Genomic DNA, 19,618 nt, shown 5'->3' on the forward strand with positions numbered 1-19,618 from the left:
GAATTTAATTTAAAAGACATGAACATTTTAAGGATTGCAGTAAATTTATTAAAAACCAACCCTATATACTTTGCTAGCAAAAAAAAAAAAAAAAAATTATTCCGAAATATAATTTTCCATATTAATACCTTCGATTGGTACGCAAACGTTACAAACAATGAATAATTAATCCCGTTTGACGTAACTGAAACTCCGAATTCTTGAGGCTTAGGCTTCGATTTAAACGATGATGCGGTCCCTTTTACATTAAATTACATGATGCGCGAGCGATTTAGATTTTACGGTAGAAAGCTAGATGGCACTAGGTCACGAGTTTCGTAAAACTGTAGTGTAGAAATTCATACGATAGGCATCGGAACAGGAAATAAAAAAAATCAACTTTTCCATAAAATCGCACTAGATAGTTTTATGACCGGTAAAAATATTGCATAATGTTGTTGTTACCGTATAATTAATTAGGAGCTGCAGGACAACAAATTGATAATGCAGGGGAAAATCGATTTGGTTCGCGTATATGTACCTAACAACTGTCGCGTTTCTTGTTTGAACACTCGCTGTAAATTCCGCGCTTCGCATAATAATATACATTCAGAGGCGTTTTCAAGATTTTTTTATTGGAGGTGGGGGATACAAAAATGTATTAGAAGTTGAGCCGTGAGGGCTGTCACCCCGTGAGTATGTCCATGTATACGTTTAAATAATACCATCGGTTAGAAAATCGTAGTCACATTATTATAACTACGTGCGGTGTCGATGATGTGCGTATGAACCGCGGGAAAATCGGATATTTTGATCGAATTTCGTGACCGAAGAGAACAATGTAAGTTCTAGATAAAATATGAAACCGCATCACGTCACGACCTGATACATTTGCACGACGATTTTCACGGATTACTTTCGGTGTAATACACGTTTGAGCCTGAATCCCGCTACAGCTTTTGGTTCACTCATGGTTCACCGGGAAAAGAAACACAATGCTATATGTAAATAAAGAAACATCGTATAATATATAATTATCATCATAAAAATCGTATAACAATAAAGTTTTGATATAAAACGTATAACATTTAAAGGTAGGTATCTCTTTATCACACATGTTTGTACATCATATTTGCAAAAGTGCACACTAAAAATATGTGTATACATATTATGCATATCTATATAATTTATGTACATTTCACATAGAAAAGCACAAAAAAAAAATCACACACACACACACACACACACACACGCACACAAAGTTATTTAATTTAGTATTTAATTTAGTTTAAGAGTTCTTGGTCTTCACATTTGTCAATGAACACAGCTGACGTCCTGGACGCAATATCAGCGTACTCCCTGGGACCCTGACTGCAAAGTTTACTATCCATCAGGACACCTCGTTTTCTAAAGATTAAACAACAAATATGATATTATCCTCAACACAATGGTATTACACAACATATATAAATTGTTGTTTCGTATGTTTTAGATCTTCTTCCCTCCACAGATAATGCGTTTAGTGTCCAATATTTATTTCGTTAGTCGTATTATTATTATGGTTCAACTGTCTAAAATGTTTTTGGATTTGTGATTTTTTATTAAGTATTAGCACACATAAAATACGATAATATATTTCTGGTCAAGCAGTATGGAGCACTAAAAATTAAAATATTATTTTAGATTTATTCCTTCGTAAGCTCGCATTGACTATTGCAGTGGGTGTAATATTTCATTTCGCTCGTTAATTTGATTCGGTTATCTTGACAATATTTATTTCATTTGTCGTTTGTATGTGTGTAAATTACATAAATACACCTGAAGATTCATAAAATATTAATAATTTTTCTAGCACTACTATATTTTATTTTATAGTACTTATGATAGTGTTAGCTTTTTAATTAAAACGATTGAACTATCATACAAACGAGTAAGACGGAAGGAATTATTCTTATTTTTTTATACACGCTATATAAACTATTAACTATATAGGTACAATCGGTTTTAATTGTTCGAATATTTAAGTTCTATTTTTATTGTCATTTGAAACATTTTTAAGAATCGTGCCAACAGAAAATACGGAGCATTTATTTTAACATTTATCTTGATATCAAACAAATTAAACTCGAACTGCTAAATCTTTAATAGATTAATAGATGGCGTAGCGATAACTAGATATTATTTATATTATTTATCGTATGTATTTCGAGTTTAAATAAATGTTAATATTATTTTCAAAGATTATTACAATACTAATTACGTATATGAAGTATATTACGTGGGCACTAATGAGATACGCGTATATCAGCGTGCACAGTATGCTAGTATCTACGACGTCTATATTACACTAACAAATTAACTATCGATTTAAGATCAGAACAATGAAATAATTTGCCATAATTGCTATTTAATATAATAATATACACACTCATTATTAATATTATGTCTAATAACAAGTCAAATATTATTTTTTAATAGTCAGAGCTCTGGTAAGATACGAATTTAATACAAAGCTATCTCTCTCTCTCTCTCTCTCTCTCTCTCTCACCGCTCTATCTATTTAAGCGATTTTTAAAAAAAAAAATTAAATAGGTTTGTTAATATTCCCACGCTGTCCCTCACAATAGTGAAATTACTTTTAATCTACCCCCGAATCAAGCTATAAAAACGATTAATGTATTTCAATAGATTTTCATCGTACCCTCTACTGCCATCTTCGTCTGCTTCCGTGACACCAATACTGGACACGTAGAGATGATCGTTACACCAGAAAAAACATATGGACCTGGGTTGCAGCACGTCCATATCGTACTCCCAGTAAAACTCTACTCGCTTCACTTGGCCTATGTCATCCGGATGAGTGACCACAAAGCTCCGACTAGTTCCGTGTTCCATACGTTCGTAACCGCTGTAACATTGAGAAACGTATAACCATTAGGTAATTTACTTATTGTCGTTGTCGAAATTGCAGTGTTATCGTCTTACTTGGGAGTCAGATCTAAGTTCCTTATAACACCGTTGTCGCTGTGCAATGATACTTTCATAAATCCTTGAACCCAGGACTCGGCTCTAGGTGGTTTGGCCAAATCCAACATTACTTTATACTGTCGTCCTAAACATTATTAATGTACGGTATTTTAATGATTAATTTCTATAATATTTTAAAATGTTGTTATTTGTGAACAACTAATTAAAAGAATTTGTACTTTGAAAAATTCGATAGAAATTAATAATTACATGTATATTAAAAATGTATGTACAGATGTATGTATGTATGTATATAATGTACATATATTTAAAAATGTATATAGACACGTATATATTTTATTGAGAATTTAAAATTAAATTAAAACGTTTTGTTTGCATCGATCAATGAATACAAATTGAGACAGTCAAATTATAATACATTAAATAACTTTAAAAATAAACAATATGACGCAGATAACTTATTTTTAGAATTTTTAGTACTGAGCACTGCATTTGATAATTTTTGTCTATAAAGAGCATTTTTTACCGATCAAATACGCTTGCGAATTTTAAAATCTTTAACATTTTCAAACTTAATGCATTGCCACAATAGAACCAGTAATAATTCCCTAAACGTATTTTAGTTTTATCATCGATTTCAATAAACAAAGAGCGTATACATATTTTATGATTACTCACTACAATACGGTGTATCCTTTCCGGTGGAAATGAAATACTTAGCACCCGGTGCGTGGTTTGGTCTCACCGTGTTTAAGCCCATTATGGCACACCCAGTGTCGTTTTCTTTGCATGAGAAACATTTACCCTGAAACACAGTGATGATTAAACTCTGAACGGGAGCGCGTTAAGTTAGCGAGGCTAGAAAATAAATTTAAACTATATTTAATGAAGGTTGGAAATTGGCATTCATCGTAAATCTCACTTCGTTGATACTAATACGTAGTTTTAAGTATTCGACTCATGCAGATTGATCGCTTAATGGTGCATTGAAATCTGTTATCGTTTATTGCGTATGCAGTTTGTTACTGCATACGCATTTCGTGATCCAAGAACAAAATCCTAGTGTTGAACATTTTTCATTTAAAATTATGTAAATTATTATTTTAGCGATGTGTAAATTGTTCGATTACATAATGCAATTAAAATGTGTATGATTTTAGACGATTAAAACGAAAACGGTTCTAAACTTGATCAGTTTTTAAAAAAAAAAAAAAACATTGATTTTCGATTTAAAAATAATACAAAAATTAGATGTTTTTTGCTTTATAGCCTCAATAAACTAAAAATATGTGCACATATAATTATAAAACTAAGTATTATTTAGTATTTAATGTTTGACCAAAAATAATATTATTAATTTTAAAAACAGTATATGTACTTCAATGTTATTATATACTATATTCTTTGTACTAAATTAACTCTCAAAGAGTGTTAAGATACACTAAATTAATTAATTATATGTTTATGCAATTTAATAAATATAATTAAATTCAATAATTTGGCTTGAATATGAATACCAATCAGTCGATTATAAACCACATAATTATTTTCATTCTAAAACTGTATAAAACTATTTATCATATTAAAATGTTAATTACCTGTAAAAAGTTTTGATACGAGTTGCATTTATGTGCAATATATGGGCAGTTTGAGTTTATGGACTCAATGAAAAGTTTGATGGCTCTTACGTGATTACAAGCAACTAAAACGCGACTTGCTTCTTCAATTCCTTCTTTGATGAGAGTTAAAGGTAATGGGGTTTCCGTTAGATCGCATCCAGGCTGTTCTTTACCGTTATTTGGATAAAAGTCTATATGACCACATGGCTCGCTCATCCCATAGCCTAATGTAAATAAATATAATTTAGGTTTGCTGTATTCAACCGAGTTTAAGAGACAGATTAAATACATTTTATAACAATAGCATAAAGGAATAATAGCCCTATTCTAGCAGTTAATTTCCTAGTTAACATATAATGTTTAATATACCAGCATGCCAACCGGTTGGCCCGTTTATTTCGCATAATATTTCGTTATCGTACGTAGCATTGATAAATAAAAATAATTTTCTTTTAATATAATTTATTTTAATAAAACTAACAAATCAACCAAACCAATAAAAAATTTAAATTATAAAATATATTACATATTTTAAAGTAATTTTCGTAAGTCAGTAAAAATGGAAGATTTTTATTATTCCGAATGGTTTATACACGGAAATGCATAATATAATAGGAAACATACAATTAATTTACAAACTATCTAAGGACATACAATTATTCTCTAATTTTAATTATCTTCAAACTAGAAAAATTGATAATTCGTACCAAATGATTAATACGTTTCGAAACAATGCGCGTTTTACTTTTAATTAGCAGGTACTATAATTTGAATAAGCCGTATTAGCCACGGATTATTATTTAATTAAATCATCAATAATCAAAACACAATATGGCATAATATAGAGCAACCGAATTTACAAACATAAATTAATTGTCATTGAGAGATTGTTGTTCAGCGATTGCTATGGCATTGCTTCACAATGGCGACGTTGACTACATTTGAACTCATTTATCGGGTACCCCACGGTTCAATTCACTGAGTTTTTTACTGAATTGAGCAAAGCGAAATAGCGTAAAATAATAATTGTTGTGGATGTATATAAAAGAGCCATACCAAGGACATTTAATTTTCTTGATCCATATAAATCTGAAAATACCATCCCGTCATAAATGTTTATAGCATTTGCTGTATATTATATGCGGTTAACCAATAATACAACACCAGTCACCTCGGAGTTATAATGATATTCGAAACCGAATCAGGGTCTGAAACCTAATCATCTTCAATTTTAACACTGTTAGTAAGACGAAAAAAAAAATATGAAAAATCTTATTGCAAACATTATTTCCGAAAAAGAATGTAATATACGATATAGATGCATGTATAAATACACCACGTAGAGAGAAGGATTATACATTAGACTAACGATCAGCAACTGATCGTAGAAGGCAACGACCGTTAACGCATATCTTACTTTATAATACCTTAATTACATTTTTCAAATGAATTTTATAATTATTAATGAAAAAGTTTAATATTTTATTAAACATATCGTACACGGACTTATCGCTCGGTTTATTCTAATTAATGTAGTTAGTTATTGAAAAAAAAACATTTTATTAATAATTAGTAAATAATATAAAATATTATTTTCTTTTAACTTTATTTAATGTCTTATTGTTCCGGACTCCAACAAAAATTGTCACTAGACGGACAACCACTTTTTCTTGACTTGTGGGAACAAAATAAATGATTTATTTATCTTTACGAGCTATATATTTTTGTGAAACCTAATACGAATCTTTACATTTACCGTCTCCGTTGTCGACAGCACAATTATTCGAATTCGGTTAATTCATTATACAATATTATCTTAGTAATATTATTGCACGCAACGCTTACCCAATAGAAATATGGACGATCCGTCGGTGTGTATGACATCCACCAGTTGTGCGTCAGTGGGGTCCAATCTGGCGTGCGAGGGCATCCCTTGAAAGTACGGTTCGGCCGGATCCAGCCCGGTGATTCGGCCCAGCCCTTCGATCCGTTCGCCGGCGTAACCGGCGGTGTGAGCGCCCAGACTGTGTCCTATCAGATGAACATGTTTCGGATTTAAGCCCACGTTATCCTAACACGAGGCAAATAAATGGAAAACAGACAATAAGAAAAAAAATACTAAAACAATACGATGCAATACTATAACGAAATAAACAGTGATTAGAACGTTGCATATCCATTAAAATCGACGTAATTGTTTTATTAGTATTATATATAGTTCACTGCAGTCACTTTTTAAGCATAAATATAAAAAACGTTTTTACACGGATCAGAATTGTTTTCAGTTAAGAATTAACGTAGAGTAATCGAGATAGAGTCGTCAAAAATGATGCATTTTTGTGCATTTTTAATGTAAAGTAGTTTATTAATTTTACATATAAAAATCCCCGTATTCACTTCAATAAAACAAAAGAAGGAGAGAACATCACTATAAATTATGATGGTTTAGAGAAGGTCAAGGGAAAATGGAATGACAATATTCCCCGTGCCTTGATAAAAACAACAAAAAATATAATCTCAATAATGATAATTTATTATCTTTATCAATAGCCTATACCATAACAATTTCATCAAACATTAACTAATTTATAACATTATTTATCAAAATTTACAATATTACAAACGATTTTAACAGAAGAATTAATTAAATGGATCTAAACAATGTTAGTTGACTACAAATTAGTCCTTAGTTTCTAATAGACTGTGAAAATAATTGCTAATAATTTATTTGATAATTATTCATTGGATTTAATATACATAAGTAGCGATTCATTATAGTGACGAATTTTGTTAAAAAATATAATGTTTAGCGCAATTATATGAAATCGATAATTCGATAAATATTATTAGACAATATGCAATCCGTTTGGTTGAAAAATTCTCGGCAGTTCGAATTACGTTTTAGATTGTTATTTTAACTTAAGTTTCTCTACTGGTACATTCAAATGGAACTGTAGCAACTTGACTGTGTACATATAATATGTATTCTATTGTAAATATTTTTTTTTTTATTTCAGTCTCCCATTCTAATCTCATTTTGCGGATGGATTTAACGCACTTTAGACCCACGTCATTATTCGCTGTCGTCCGACCCGATCTAAACGCCGGAAACGCCAATTCCTGTTTTGATAATCAAGTCCGGGTCACTTAAGAACAATCTGATACGAACCGATTCGCATGACGATTAAATCAACGTCAAGATGAGATATTGCGGTTTCGCACACGCTTAAGCAATAAATCCGTTTAAAGCCCGATAGGATTATACTCGGGGCCGAAAAATATCCATGACTATCGACGCGATTTAGAATACAAAAATAATTAAAAGCGATGTATACTGTTTGTTATACGTTGGAATCCGTATGAGACACAAACATAATGTACAAACAGCGTGGTTTTCGGGGTAAACAACCTTGGATGAACTGTCTAATTTAATATTCAAAACACGTATTAATACATATACATTTCAGTTGCACTACGTTTTTATTTCAACGCATTCATTATTATTTGTCCATAACAACTCTCAATCGAATATTCGTGTACGTGTCCGTAAATAATTTCTTCACTTCTCACACTTTCTGTAAACCAGTAGTAATTCAGTGCATAAACAATTATTAAATTTTGTAGCACTCATATATTATGTAGTTATTATTTTTAAGTTTCCGAATAAGATAGACATTATATTTTCACGAATGGCCGTATCTCATTGAAATATGTAATATATTACATTGATTACAATAACCAGTTGCAAGAAATCAACTTTATCAAACTTTCATTATCTTATTTTAAATCCAAATTGTACAAATGAAATGATTTAAGATTTTAATAAATAAATATGATAAAATAATCGAAATGGATCTTCTGAAATGTTTCAAATGATTTATTATTAAATTAAATAACGTATTAGAAAAAGTAAACTTTACGTTGATAGTTTTTGTGCGTTTTGATTCATGAATTAAAAATAAAAATCTCCATTAATATTTGAAATTCTATAGGTAAGTAAAATTTGACGAGTTCAAATTGGTATTAAACCAAACCGAAATGTGACGAATACGGCCTACTATATATCATATGGAACTGTACATAATAATATAATAATTGCATACGGACAAACATAATATGATAAAAGACTTAATATAAATGTTATGTCGTCGAAATGACGATATACTTAATAATTAAAGTAAACTTTTAGATAAAGGTATTGAATATCTGTTTAACATCGACAACGGTATCGGTAACCGTGACAACACACACCAAAGGCATAAATTGGTGCCCTCCGTTTATTTTGAGTTGAATTTAATGAGGATTATTTTTGCGCTTATGAGAATGATTGAGATTTTCAGATTGTATTGTACTAAGACGAATGTACACTAATTATTATGTTAAAATAATACAATGCACACAGATGTGAGATTAATAACGATTTACAATAATTTTATTGTATTATTTAAGTTTATACTTTTAAAGAAAAAAATCTAATGTTGATTATACATATTAAATGATAAAAGATTTTTTATTGAAAATCTATCTCAATTTTCTTTAATATTGTTATTTATAATTTTAATTTGTTAGCAACAAAATATTTTACGCCATTTAGGTTTAGGGGTTATTTTATTATATTAATATTGTTATATTAATTTTAGCAATCCAAAGTGTTTGAACGTACCCCGGATGAACGGGTGAAAGAACATACTAAACACGAGATAATAATTCAATTTCTTGAAACGCCCGAGTACGTAATACATATTTCACATTAGTAAAATCATGTACATCACACTATTTTATTTGTTTCGAGGCTACAGAATAATGTGCCATATCCATACAGCTGTGAAATTACTGGTATTACGTTTTTGTGTGATTGACACAACCGTGTAGAGCTATCGAGTACCAACCAAATAAAAATCGAACAACTTAGCACTAGCACTTTGTATAAATAAATAAAAACTAATTTTACTCGTATATTATTATCCTTTAACCAATACAACCATGGACGGATTGATGTTATATGCACTACGAAATCACGAGAGTACCGAAATTTTAAACTTATCTGGAAATAAAATTTTGTTGTCTTATAATTTATTACCTAGAATTCTAAACGGGCCAATGGTAATATATAGATTATCCACGATGAAAAGAAAAAGTTTCCAAATAATTTATTTTTATCATCTCTATGTGACTCTACCGAACATTGTAATAATATATACGTTATTTATAACGTATAACTAATTTCTGCAAAAGCATATCGATAAAAAAGTTTAAAAACGCGTTATTGATCAGTAACCACGGTTACTATGAAACGCCAAACGATAGGTACCTACTTCTTTACAGTTATCTGTCAACAAAAAACGACTGTAATTGTCTTATCATAATTGGTAGATTAAAATTATTGTAAACATGTTGTTGATTGATAACGTGGTAAAGACAACTAAATAAAAATAAAAAATAATCGTGGTCGTAAAGATTTCAGTAAAACCGTGTTTTTATAATATAAAGGTGTAAAAGTTAAAAGAATGAATCCCCGGGTGCTTCGTCTAGATAAATCGTATTCGTATCAGTTACCATTTGTAATATGGTGTTAAAACAATATTACGTTATGTGACCGTTATCTAATCTAGATACGTTCTCGCTTGGTCAAACCACAACGGTCGACAAGAGGTGACATCATGTTAAGATAAATAAATAAATCAATAAAACAAACAAAATCGATCGGTGTGCGGTGTTAAAAAGGATCGGCGACAGCATACAGTATAGGAGCTACTGTGCTCGTTCAAGTGTTATATTACCAAATCGAATCCGTTACATTACTTTTAAGTAGTTGATGAAGTAGGCGATTTCCAGTCCCACGAGTCGTGTGTTGGCCGTTGCCTGCGTGTACAAAGGTAACGACCCACCCGCCCAGTCGACCACTATGACGTTCCAATCGGAGTGTTTCAGCAGTTCTCTTCTCATTTCCTACACGGGGAAAAAAAAAAAAGGTATAATCAAACAATTTGAACGGTAATTTACTAAAATGTTTATCTTCGACTATGGCTCGTATCAAAAAGATCCCCCCACAAACGATATTGGCCACAATGATCCGAATACTCGTCGCACTATTGTGGACGAAAATTTTAATAATATCGACCGCTTTTTTTACCGTCTCAAGGACGGGCTATCGCCACTACGAGGTTATAATAATATTATATCATTTGCGTTTCGTAATCATTATTGAACACAATTATCTATTTCCCCTAAACGGGAATCAGAAGTATATTTTATTTTTTAAACAATAAAACGTGATTAAAAAAAAAAATTAAAAAAATAGTGGCACTGTTTTCGAAAATCATAGGAATTAATTGCTTTACGAATAAATTAAAGTGATATTATTTTTATTACTATTGTATTATTGTTTTTACCTTGACCCAATTACTCAGAGGCGTGTCGATGAAACCGTGTATGATAAACTTCGTCGGCTTTTTAGGGTCCAAATTGGACTTTTGAATAGTTTTCTCCGACTGCACTTTCAGCATCTGGCCCTAAAACGAAACATTTACATAATCAATCAGTTTCTGGTTTCATTCTTGAAATTTGTCGAGATTTATTTCATCTGCAGTTTAGACTAATTTTTTTTAAGCGCCTGTTTTAGCTATTTGAAACGTCCAATGGCTAAAGTTATTATTTCAGTTTAATTAATATTATTAAATTGCTAACTATGGCATACAATATTACAATTATATTTACTTATAGATCATTTTTTATCCTTATATTTTCATGAAATTTACTTTTAAAATATATTTTCTCCAACAGAATAATTTAAAACTTGAAATTCAAAATTTATAAACATTGACAGATGAACATTTTACAACTCATATTTTAGTTAAAATATTAATTATTATTATGTTACAAAGAAAGCCATATGATTGCTGATATTAATTTAGAGGTATGTAAATTTTAAAAATTAACATTAAGTTTCCCTAATACTCTTCTGTTTTAGTGAAATAATTTTGGTATTATGCATATATTTTTCAATTAGACACGAATTTTAAAATAAAATCAAATAAACATCTATAGAAATCATACATTATAATTTTTTTTTATCACTCTAACTCGAACAATAATTAAACGAATTATCAACGTCTCAAACACAGGCATTGTTACTATTTTTATTTACTGTAATAGTAATTACCAGGGCCCCCCATATACAATTTCGGGCCCCTATACTAAATGTTGGTGCGGGCCCTTTATAAAACTTCCAAAAATACAATTTACTATTTATATATATATACATAACAATTTTAGGAATAATATTTGTGTTATCGTTATACCAATTCAAGTTCAAGATTCATAAGCATTTCAACATGAATAATATCTATTTTAGTTTTTTTATTACAATATTATTTAAATTAAGAAAGAAAAAAACAAGTACATTTTAATTTATATTTAATACATTTTTTTTAGGTTAAAATTTTATTTCGCGGGCTTTGGGCTCAGCAAACTCAGTAATGATATCATCAAAATTTACTGCCGAAGCCAATTCATTCATTTCTAGGTAATCATTGGTTAAACCGCATTTTGAACTATCAAAATAACTAAATATATATATAAAATATTATTTTACAATATTATTTATTGTAAAATAAGTATTTCTACTAAAATTTCAAAAATTACAAATAAATTTCAACGGGCCAACGAGCCCTTAAAATAGCTGGGCCCCTGTACTCAAATTTTATCAGCCTCCCTTCCTTGTGGAGGCCCTAATTATTACTATTGCTAAAGCCGACCAAAGAAGGACACATTTAGAACTAAGAATGAGAGTATTTAGTATGTTGGACATAACATATAAATAAGTAAGGAACATCCTGCAATAATAGATGGTTCCTACGTGTATTATACGATTTAATAGTGTATTCCCTATAGTGAAACGTGCGTAACGTTAATGAACATGTAATTCAAATTAATATGGTTAGCAAATCAGGACCACATGTGTTAATAAATACGAGTATTTACGCGTACATAACATTGTATAGTGTGATATCAGATTAATATAAAATGTAATCAATTTATGAATATAATAGTAATACCATATAATACGAGTATATTACGTTTAATATTGTAAACGCTACGCAGAATGGTATTGCCAAACGTTTTGATATTAATATTTTTTTTCGTTTCTGTTAGCATTACTTTAAATCACCATGACAACTATTATGGAACCTCGAAAACAGTAGTTTAATTTAATTATTACCGTCGTGTATTCAATACGATTCTATGGAATACAGATATCTGAAATTAGTTAACGAGGAAACATTCCTTTATGTAATGAAAATATGAAACACTATTTAATAATAATGCAAATTAGTGACAAATAATAATAAATTAATCGACTGTAGAGTTTATAAACATAACTGTAGGCAAAGTAATTTTTTTTTATTATATATTCTATTATTGGTTGAACAAAAAAATATATTTTTATATTCTAGCTAATAATTATATATAGTTTTTGATACAATAATATTATTTTAATAAATTTTTATTTTATGCAACAACGTAAATGGATAAATAAATACATCCCGTTTTGTTTATTTTATATGGGACTAGAAGAGAAAAATAATAAATAAATATTTATAGAAAAACAAACGTTGTAAATATCTCAAATTTATAACACTGAAATATTCAACATTTCTCCACAGTATAAACAGAAATTGTTTTTTTTTTCTAACTAATTGTGACTTGAGTGTAATGACTATAAATAAATTATAAATAATCACGTTTAAATCATCATTTAAATTCTACTTATTATTTTTGATGTTTATAAAAAACAATTCAAAAGAATTTCCTGTTGATTTAAATATTTCTCTTTAAAAAAAGTAATTATTTAGTGATGAAAATGAAAACTTAGATATAATTTATTTTATAATTTGTATGATAAGCAACATAAAATATACGTGTGTAATCGTAACACTTTGGTGAAAGGAAAGAGAAAAACAATTAACAAGAATAATACACTTATGTTGAAATATACGTACCTACTGGTTTTATAAACCATATTTTATTTTTTAATTGTTGAAAATATAACTTCCTATAACTATTATTATACAATTTCAATGAGTTATCATATATAAACATTACATCAATCGATGCTCATTGTAAATGATTAATTTTCAAATAATTGAATTTTGAATTTGATTAGATTTAATTATAATAAATAGTAATTATTTAATAAGCTATTTCATAATTATTGAATAAGTACTTTTTATTTATTTATAAAATTAACTGCGAACAGCAGTCAAATAAATGATCAACCAATAATCATATTGCACTTGTTAGAATATATATAATTTAAAACCATAAATATTTTAAATACAACACGACATTTACGAAACCTACACATTTATGTTTATAATGTATTTTAGAGTACTTTTATATGATTACCTGCAAAGGATTTTTTCTTGTGTATAGAATAAATCGAGTGTCGATGACTTGTCTCGCTAATGGAAACACGTTGAACGGCCGATAAATGAGATGATACCAATCTCGTGTGATATTCAAACATCCTAGTTCGTCGTAACATCTTGTCTCGTTTTCAACTAAAAATTTGAACGTAAGAACAATTAGACTATTATATTTTATAAAGAATATTGTAAATTATTATAAATGTACATAGTACTAAATACACGCTTATAAATAGTTGACCTATTATAATATATTATAGTTCGTTGCGTTCAATATTCTTTAAAATGTAATTACTTTTTGACGAAAAAAATGTTCTCGATTACATATAAAAATTATTAAAGGCAACATTTTATAAATTGTTCAAAATTATACTCGCATTATCTTTAGCTCGTAAAAGTTTCTTGAAATTATTTTAAAATAAAAAATAAACTAAAATGATGAAGAAATACGAGTGTACATTAAAAAAGTAATAATATATTTAAATATATTTTTTTAACGCGTGTTTCAACTAGTAACAAATAACTAAAATACTTTCCCATGAAAAATAAAACTGAAAGACGAACATGCATTGTCTTTCTCTTATGGTTGCGTTCCCGATAAAATAAAATTTACTAAACTACAAGTACTTGCATATCACAAGAGAACGATTAAACAACAGAGTAAAAAGAAAAAAAAATTAAAGTAGATATTTTAATAATGCATTTTAATTGCTTGTAGGTTTCTGACCTCAAAACATACTTAATTTAATTTTTAAATCACCCATTTTATGAAATGTATTTATTTTAAACATAAAACCAGAGATCACTTTTCACGAATCATCGTGACGTCTATAAATATATAAACATTTTTTTTTTCATTAACTAACTAATAAAAACATATTTAGTACAAATTATACAATCATTTTCAACAAAAATTAACGTTTAGCATATTGTGTTTAGAAAATATTTAGACGCTCTAATAAAACTGAAATTCTGAATTGGACATATTTTAATAGCTCATAAAATTCAAACTAATTAATACTATACAAATATTTAAATAAAAAAAATTGGAACAAAAGTGTTATTTGGTATTGGACGAGATCGTTTCGATCTTAGCTTCAAGACTCTAAGATAAAAATTGCGTACAGCTATATATTATAATATTCACCGACCAAGTATGATGTATAAGGTAATTTGATTTATCTTCATAAACTGTATTTTTTTCCAAGTCGAATATTCGTTGTTAAAAAAATTATATACAGACCAATACGATATAATATGGCAACATGTGGCATTCGTTTTATGAAAAATATACTACCAATTCAAACAATTCTTCAATATAGTAAGCTGTAGCGATAGTTTACAATATATAATATACATATATTTATAATATACAATATATAATACTATCGTATATATATCACGAATTTGAAAATTAAATTATCTGCAAAAAACACGCATGTCTTCGAAATATTGAAATAAGCACACACTTTCGTTTTACAACAAAAATATTATAATATAGTATAGTTAATACATATATATTTTATAGCTATTTTCACAATACACAAAAGTAGTTTTTCTAGTATTTTTTTATTTCTTGGATCTATTTTAGTATAATTTTTCTAAAGTTACTTTTAAAAAACAACGAATTCCATATTTTTCATTCAAACACCGTAACTTCTTCGGTATAAACAGAGATACCCAAATTCGTTCATTATATGATAATTATAGTATAGTCATAGAAGGTATAGTTTTTGGATCATCGCTTTAATAGAAAGTAAAATAGACGGTTAGCCGGAGGAAACCTAAAACACTCTTCGTGAAACTAGAATTAAAAAACATTGTAATGAAAACATACGGGTGCTTGACAGAGCTAGAAGCGACATGGAAAAAAGGAAAGAAACATCAACTAACCTTTGGATTGATTGGAGAAAATAAAAATATTGTAAATCGTTGCTTGAAACGTGGCAAATAAAACTCAAGCGGAATGCTCACGCGTTCCTTTCACAATTTAGTAAACACAGATAAACTGTTTCTATCATTTTCTACGGTGTTCACCCAAAACTTACATGGTAACCAGGGTATGTTGACCTCTATGTGGTTGGATCGTCCCCATTCGAGAATGCCCGCAGTGCCTGACCGCACAAACGTCGCAAGCGTCGCTATGCACAAAGCCACATGACCTCGGACCATACCTCCTGCAGACATAGAAAAAAAAAATTCATGAGCACGCTGAATTCTTATTAAAAGTACACGCAAAACGCATTACAGATATCCTGTCGCGTACTAAGTAACTATTGTTGTAGCCGGATCATAAGTAACGATATGTTATGCTAGAGTATGGATTATTCAAGAATTATTATTATAAATACGTCGCCTGCCATAAATTTGATTTTATCAAAATATCAAACACGACGTGTGCGTGCGTGTGAGTTAGTAATCGTCTAATCGAGTGGGCTAATTAGTATAATATGTTTTTTTTAAGCTACAAATGAAATATTTACACATATAATAAATTATATCATTTGTTTTTATGAAAGCTTTAAACGTTAATTCAGAGAATATGTTTTGTATACACTCAGTAGAATACTATCGACAAAGTTATGAATTTATAAATGTACATTTGACTACAACGATGTACTTATTTTCTTATTAAAAAAAACTTGAGGAAGAAGTGAACATATTGTAAATCCTCAGTATTTGAAAACGACCACTTCAAAAGTTCAAAGTGAGATTACAGCGCCTAAAACAACGCAGAATATTGATAATCTTATCTCGAAAAATTCATTACTGTTTTATATATTATATACGTATATTGTTAGGGTATATTCTAACTATTATTATACTTATTATATTGCTTTAAGAAAGGATTGATCGAAAGTCAAATTTTAAAAGGTCGAAACCGTTTTGAATTCTGGGCTGAATTTATACATTTTATCACGTTTGAGTTATCTAGGATATATTTTATATTATTTAATTTGATTTATAATGGATTCTACCAAATTTGGTAACCGGTTAATATGGGCATCCGAGTAATATGACAAAATAGTCTGGTTCCAAATTCAATGTAGACTAACAAGATAAAAAAACCCACATAATATGAGCACTCAATTAGGTTTATACTGGCCATATTTATTTTATCGTAACGTTATAATATGTATTGACAACAAATACAATTGGGTTCCATCTTATCTATGATATTGTGTTTATAAAAAGTAATAAAAATCAATACATTTTAAGCCTTAATAGGATTTTGTTAATTTAATGTATAGGACTGATATCGAGAGCAATACAAAATAAAAAGAAAAAAGAAAATAAAGCGATTAACTTGTAGCTTTCTTTCTTTAGCTTGGCAACAATAATTTAAGTTTTTCCTTGAATTTCATACGATCATGAAAGTTTTCGACTATTTCAAAAAGATCTTTTCCTCAAGGAAATAATCACGATTTTGGTCAAAGTGAAGTATCTTTCTTTAAACACTTAAAAACGTAAACCTGTTAAAAAATTATGCATCCCGAGATTATACTATTCATTATTATTTTATATATATATATATATATTATTTATATATTAGTTTATTTTACATTTTACATAAATTTAACATTTTTTATAATTTTATGGCTTACGTGTGCAAAATAAAATTATTCGATATTAAAAATATGGGTATTTTTAACTTAGTTGGTTTTATACGGCTAACCGCTAAATGTAGTAATAGGTTTGGTCCAATCGTGTCCACATTAAACGGAATCCACTATGCATGTAAATTAATAAATAAATATAATGATTTTGTATATCTATTCAATATTTTTATTTATTTATTTTTTTTTTTTTTTTATTCAAATATTGTTGCTATAATATGGTAACTCGTCTCAACCGTGAATCCAAAAAAGCGAGTATCAAAATAGGGAAGGCAAAATAGCTAAGTATAAAATAGCTAAAAGCCATAATAGCGAATGTTCAAAACAGCTAAAGTATATTATTTTAAAATTATTACTCTTATTATTTATCTGTAGTAATAATATTACGTTATAAAGATGCAGATAATGACAATCAGTTGTATAGCTGGGTTATCCAATATTATTGTCCGGTTGGACCAGATATAATATCTAATAAAATAGGTCGATTAGATATAAGCATAATATTCGACAGCGACAGTGTATTAGTGGTGAACATAACCGGATTTCAAAAATCCGAATTATTCGGATTTGTCAAATCCGGATTTAGTAAATCCGGATTTCACGGATTATCCGGAATATCCGGATTATTCAACTCGATTTTGCTGTTCAATGACTCATTTTTATATACTAATAATATTTTAATAATATAAAATTTTGTTAAATTTTCATTATAATAAAATAATTTATTTTACCATACATTAAAAATATTTGAAAGTCTGAAGTCACATAAAAAGCAAATTCATAAATCCGGATAATTCGGGATATCCGGATAAGAATTTGATTCAAATCCGGATTTGGTTAACCGGATATTCGAATAATTCAGATATTCGGATTCCATGCCCATCCCTACAGTGTATGTTTAACCGCTCAGTATCGCAGTTGCATACTTAGTATATTATATAGTTTCACATATGTTGTTTAAAAATATCGAATATTTAATTTCACAAAAAAATAAACCACTCGTTAAATACAATGGGTTTTTGTATCGGAAGGATTGTAAAAACGGCGAAGTTTCATACTGGAAATGTGCGAAAGTTGAAAAATGTCGTGATAGAATTAACATTTAGAAATTATTTGGTTATTAAAGATTCTTCATTCAAACATGTACATGTCCCCAATCCAGCTAAAATCGAAGTCAAAAAATTAACTGAAGTAATGAAAAAAGTGCTTTAACTACTCAACACAATCCAAGTAAAATTATTAGTGATATTGTAATAACGGCGTCATCAAATGTCATTCAAGGCAATCTCACAAGTGTATCAAATCTTAAAAGAATTATTCGGCGAACTAGGCAACGTAATCAACGCTCTCCACCTAATCCACTAACTTTGAAAGATTTAGGAAAAATACCAGACATGTATAAACAAACAAACAATGGAAGTAAGTTTTTGTTGTTTGATAATTACGAAATTAACGGTCCTACAAAAAATAGAATTTCAATATTTTGTACAAGTTAAGGGTTAAAGTTAATGTCTGAATCTGAACATTGGTTTGCCGGCGGTACATTTAAGAGCGCTCCTTCTATATTCATATATACAAATATTTATTATATATTATATAATAATATATATTCAAATATACACATTTCACGTATTGAAATATAATACTGTAATACCAATAGTTTTTGCATTATTACCTGATAAAAGTACTGCAACATATTTTTATTTAATCAAAACACTAAAATCGCATATACCATTAAATCCTAAGACTATTATGACTGACTTTGAACAAAGTGCGATATTGGAATTTAAGAAAAATTTTCCCAATATAATTTCTCGTGGTTGCCACTTTCACTTAAGTCAATGTGTATGGCGAAAAATACAATTGATACCCACAATCCACGAAAAATATCTAACTGATGCAGAATTTTGTATTCAAATACAATTGTTACCATCACATACTTATATACCAGTATCTGACGTAATAGTAAGTTTTGATCACTTATGTT

General features: G+C 28.8%; 1 protein-coding gene across 1 annotated transcript in view; it reads right to left on the bottom strand.

Annotated features, from left to right (window-relative positions):
* Positions 1-984: 984 nt before the first annotated feature.
* LOC112679338 (pancreatic triacylglycerol lipase-like) overlaps positions 985-19,618 on the bottom strand; it is a 41,710-nt gene continuing 23,076 nt past the window's right edge. The window contains exons 3-12 of the mRNA XM_025549107.1: positions 16,063-16,191; positions 13,995-14,149; positions 10,979-11,098; positions 10,389-10,535; positions 6,432-6,657; positions 4,566-4,810; positions 3,646-3,772; positions 2,965-3,091; positions 2,681-2,887; positions 985-1,386 (exon numbers count right to left, since the gene is read on the bottom strand). Coding sequence (XP_025404892.1) covers positions 1,263-1,386; positions 2,681-2,887; positions 2,965-3,091; positions 3,646-3,772; positions 4,566-4,810; positions 6,432-6,657; positions 10,389-10,535; positions 10,979-11,098; positions 13,995-14,149; positions 16,063-16,186 — 1,602 coding nt within the window. The 5' untranslated portion in view covers positions 16,187-16,191 and the 3' untranslated portion in view covers positions 985-1,262. The remainder of the gene's footprint in view (positions 1,387-2,680; positions 2,888-2,964; positions 3,092-3,645; positions 3,773-4,565; positions 4,811-6,431; positions 6,658-10,388; positions 10,536-10,978; positions 11,099-13,994; positions 14,150-16,062; positions 16,192-19,618) is intronic.

Source organism: Sipha flava, unplaced genomic scaffold (genome assembly GCF_003268045.1).
Source record: "Sipha flava isolate LNK unplaced genomic scaffold, YSA_version1 134_pilon_pilon, whole genome shotgun sequence".
In the NCBI taxonomy this organism is placed as follows: Eukaryota; Metazoa; Arthropoda; class Insecta; order Hemiptera; family Aphididae; genus Sipha; species Sipha flava.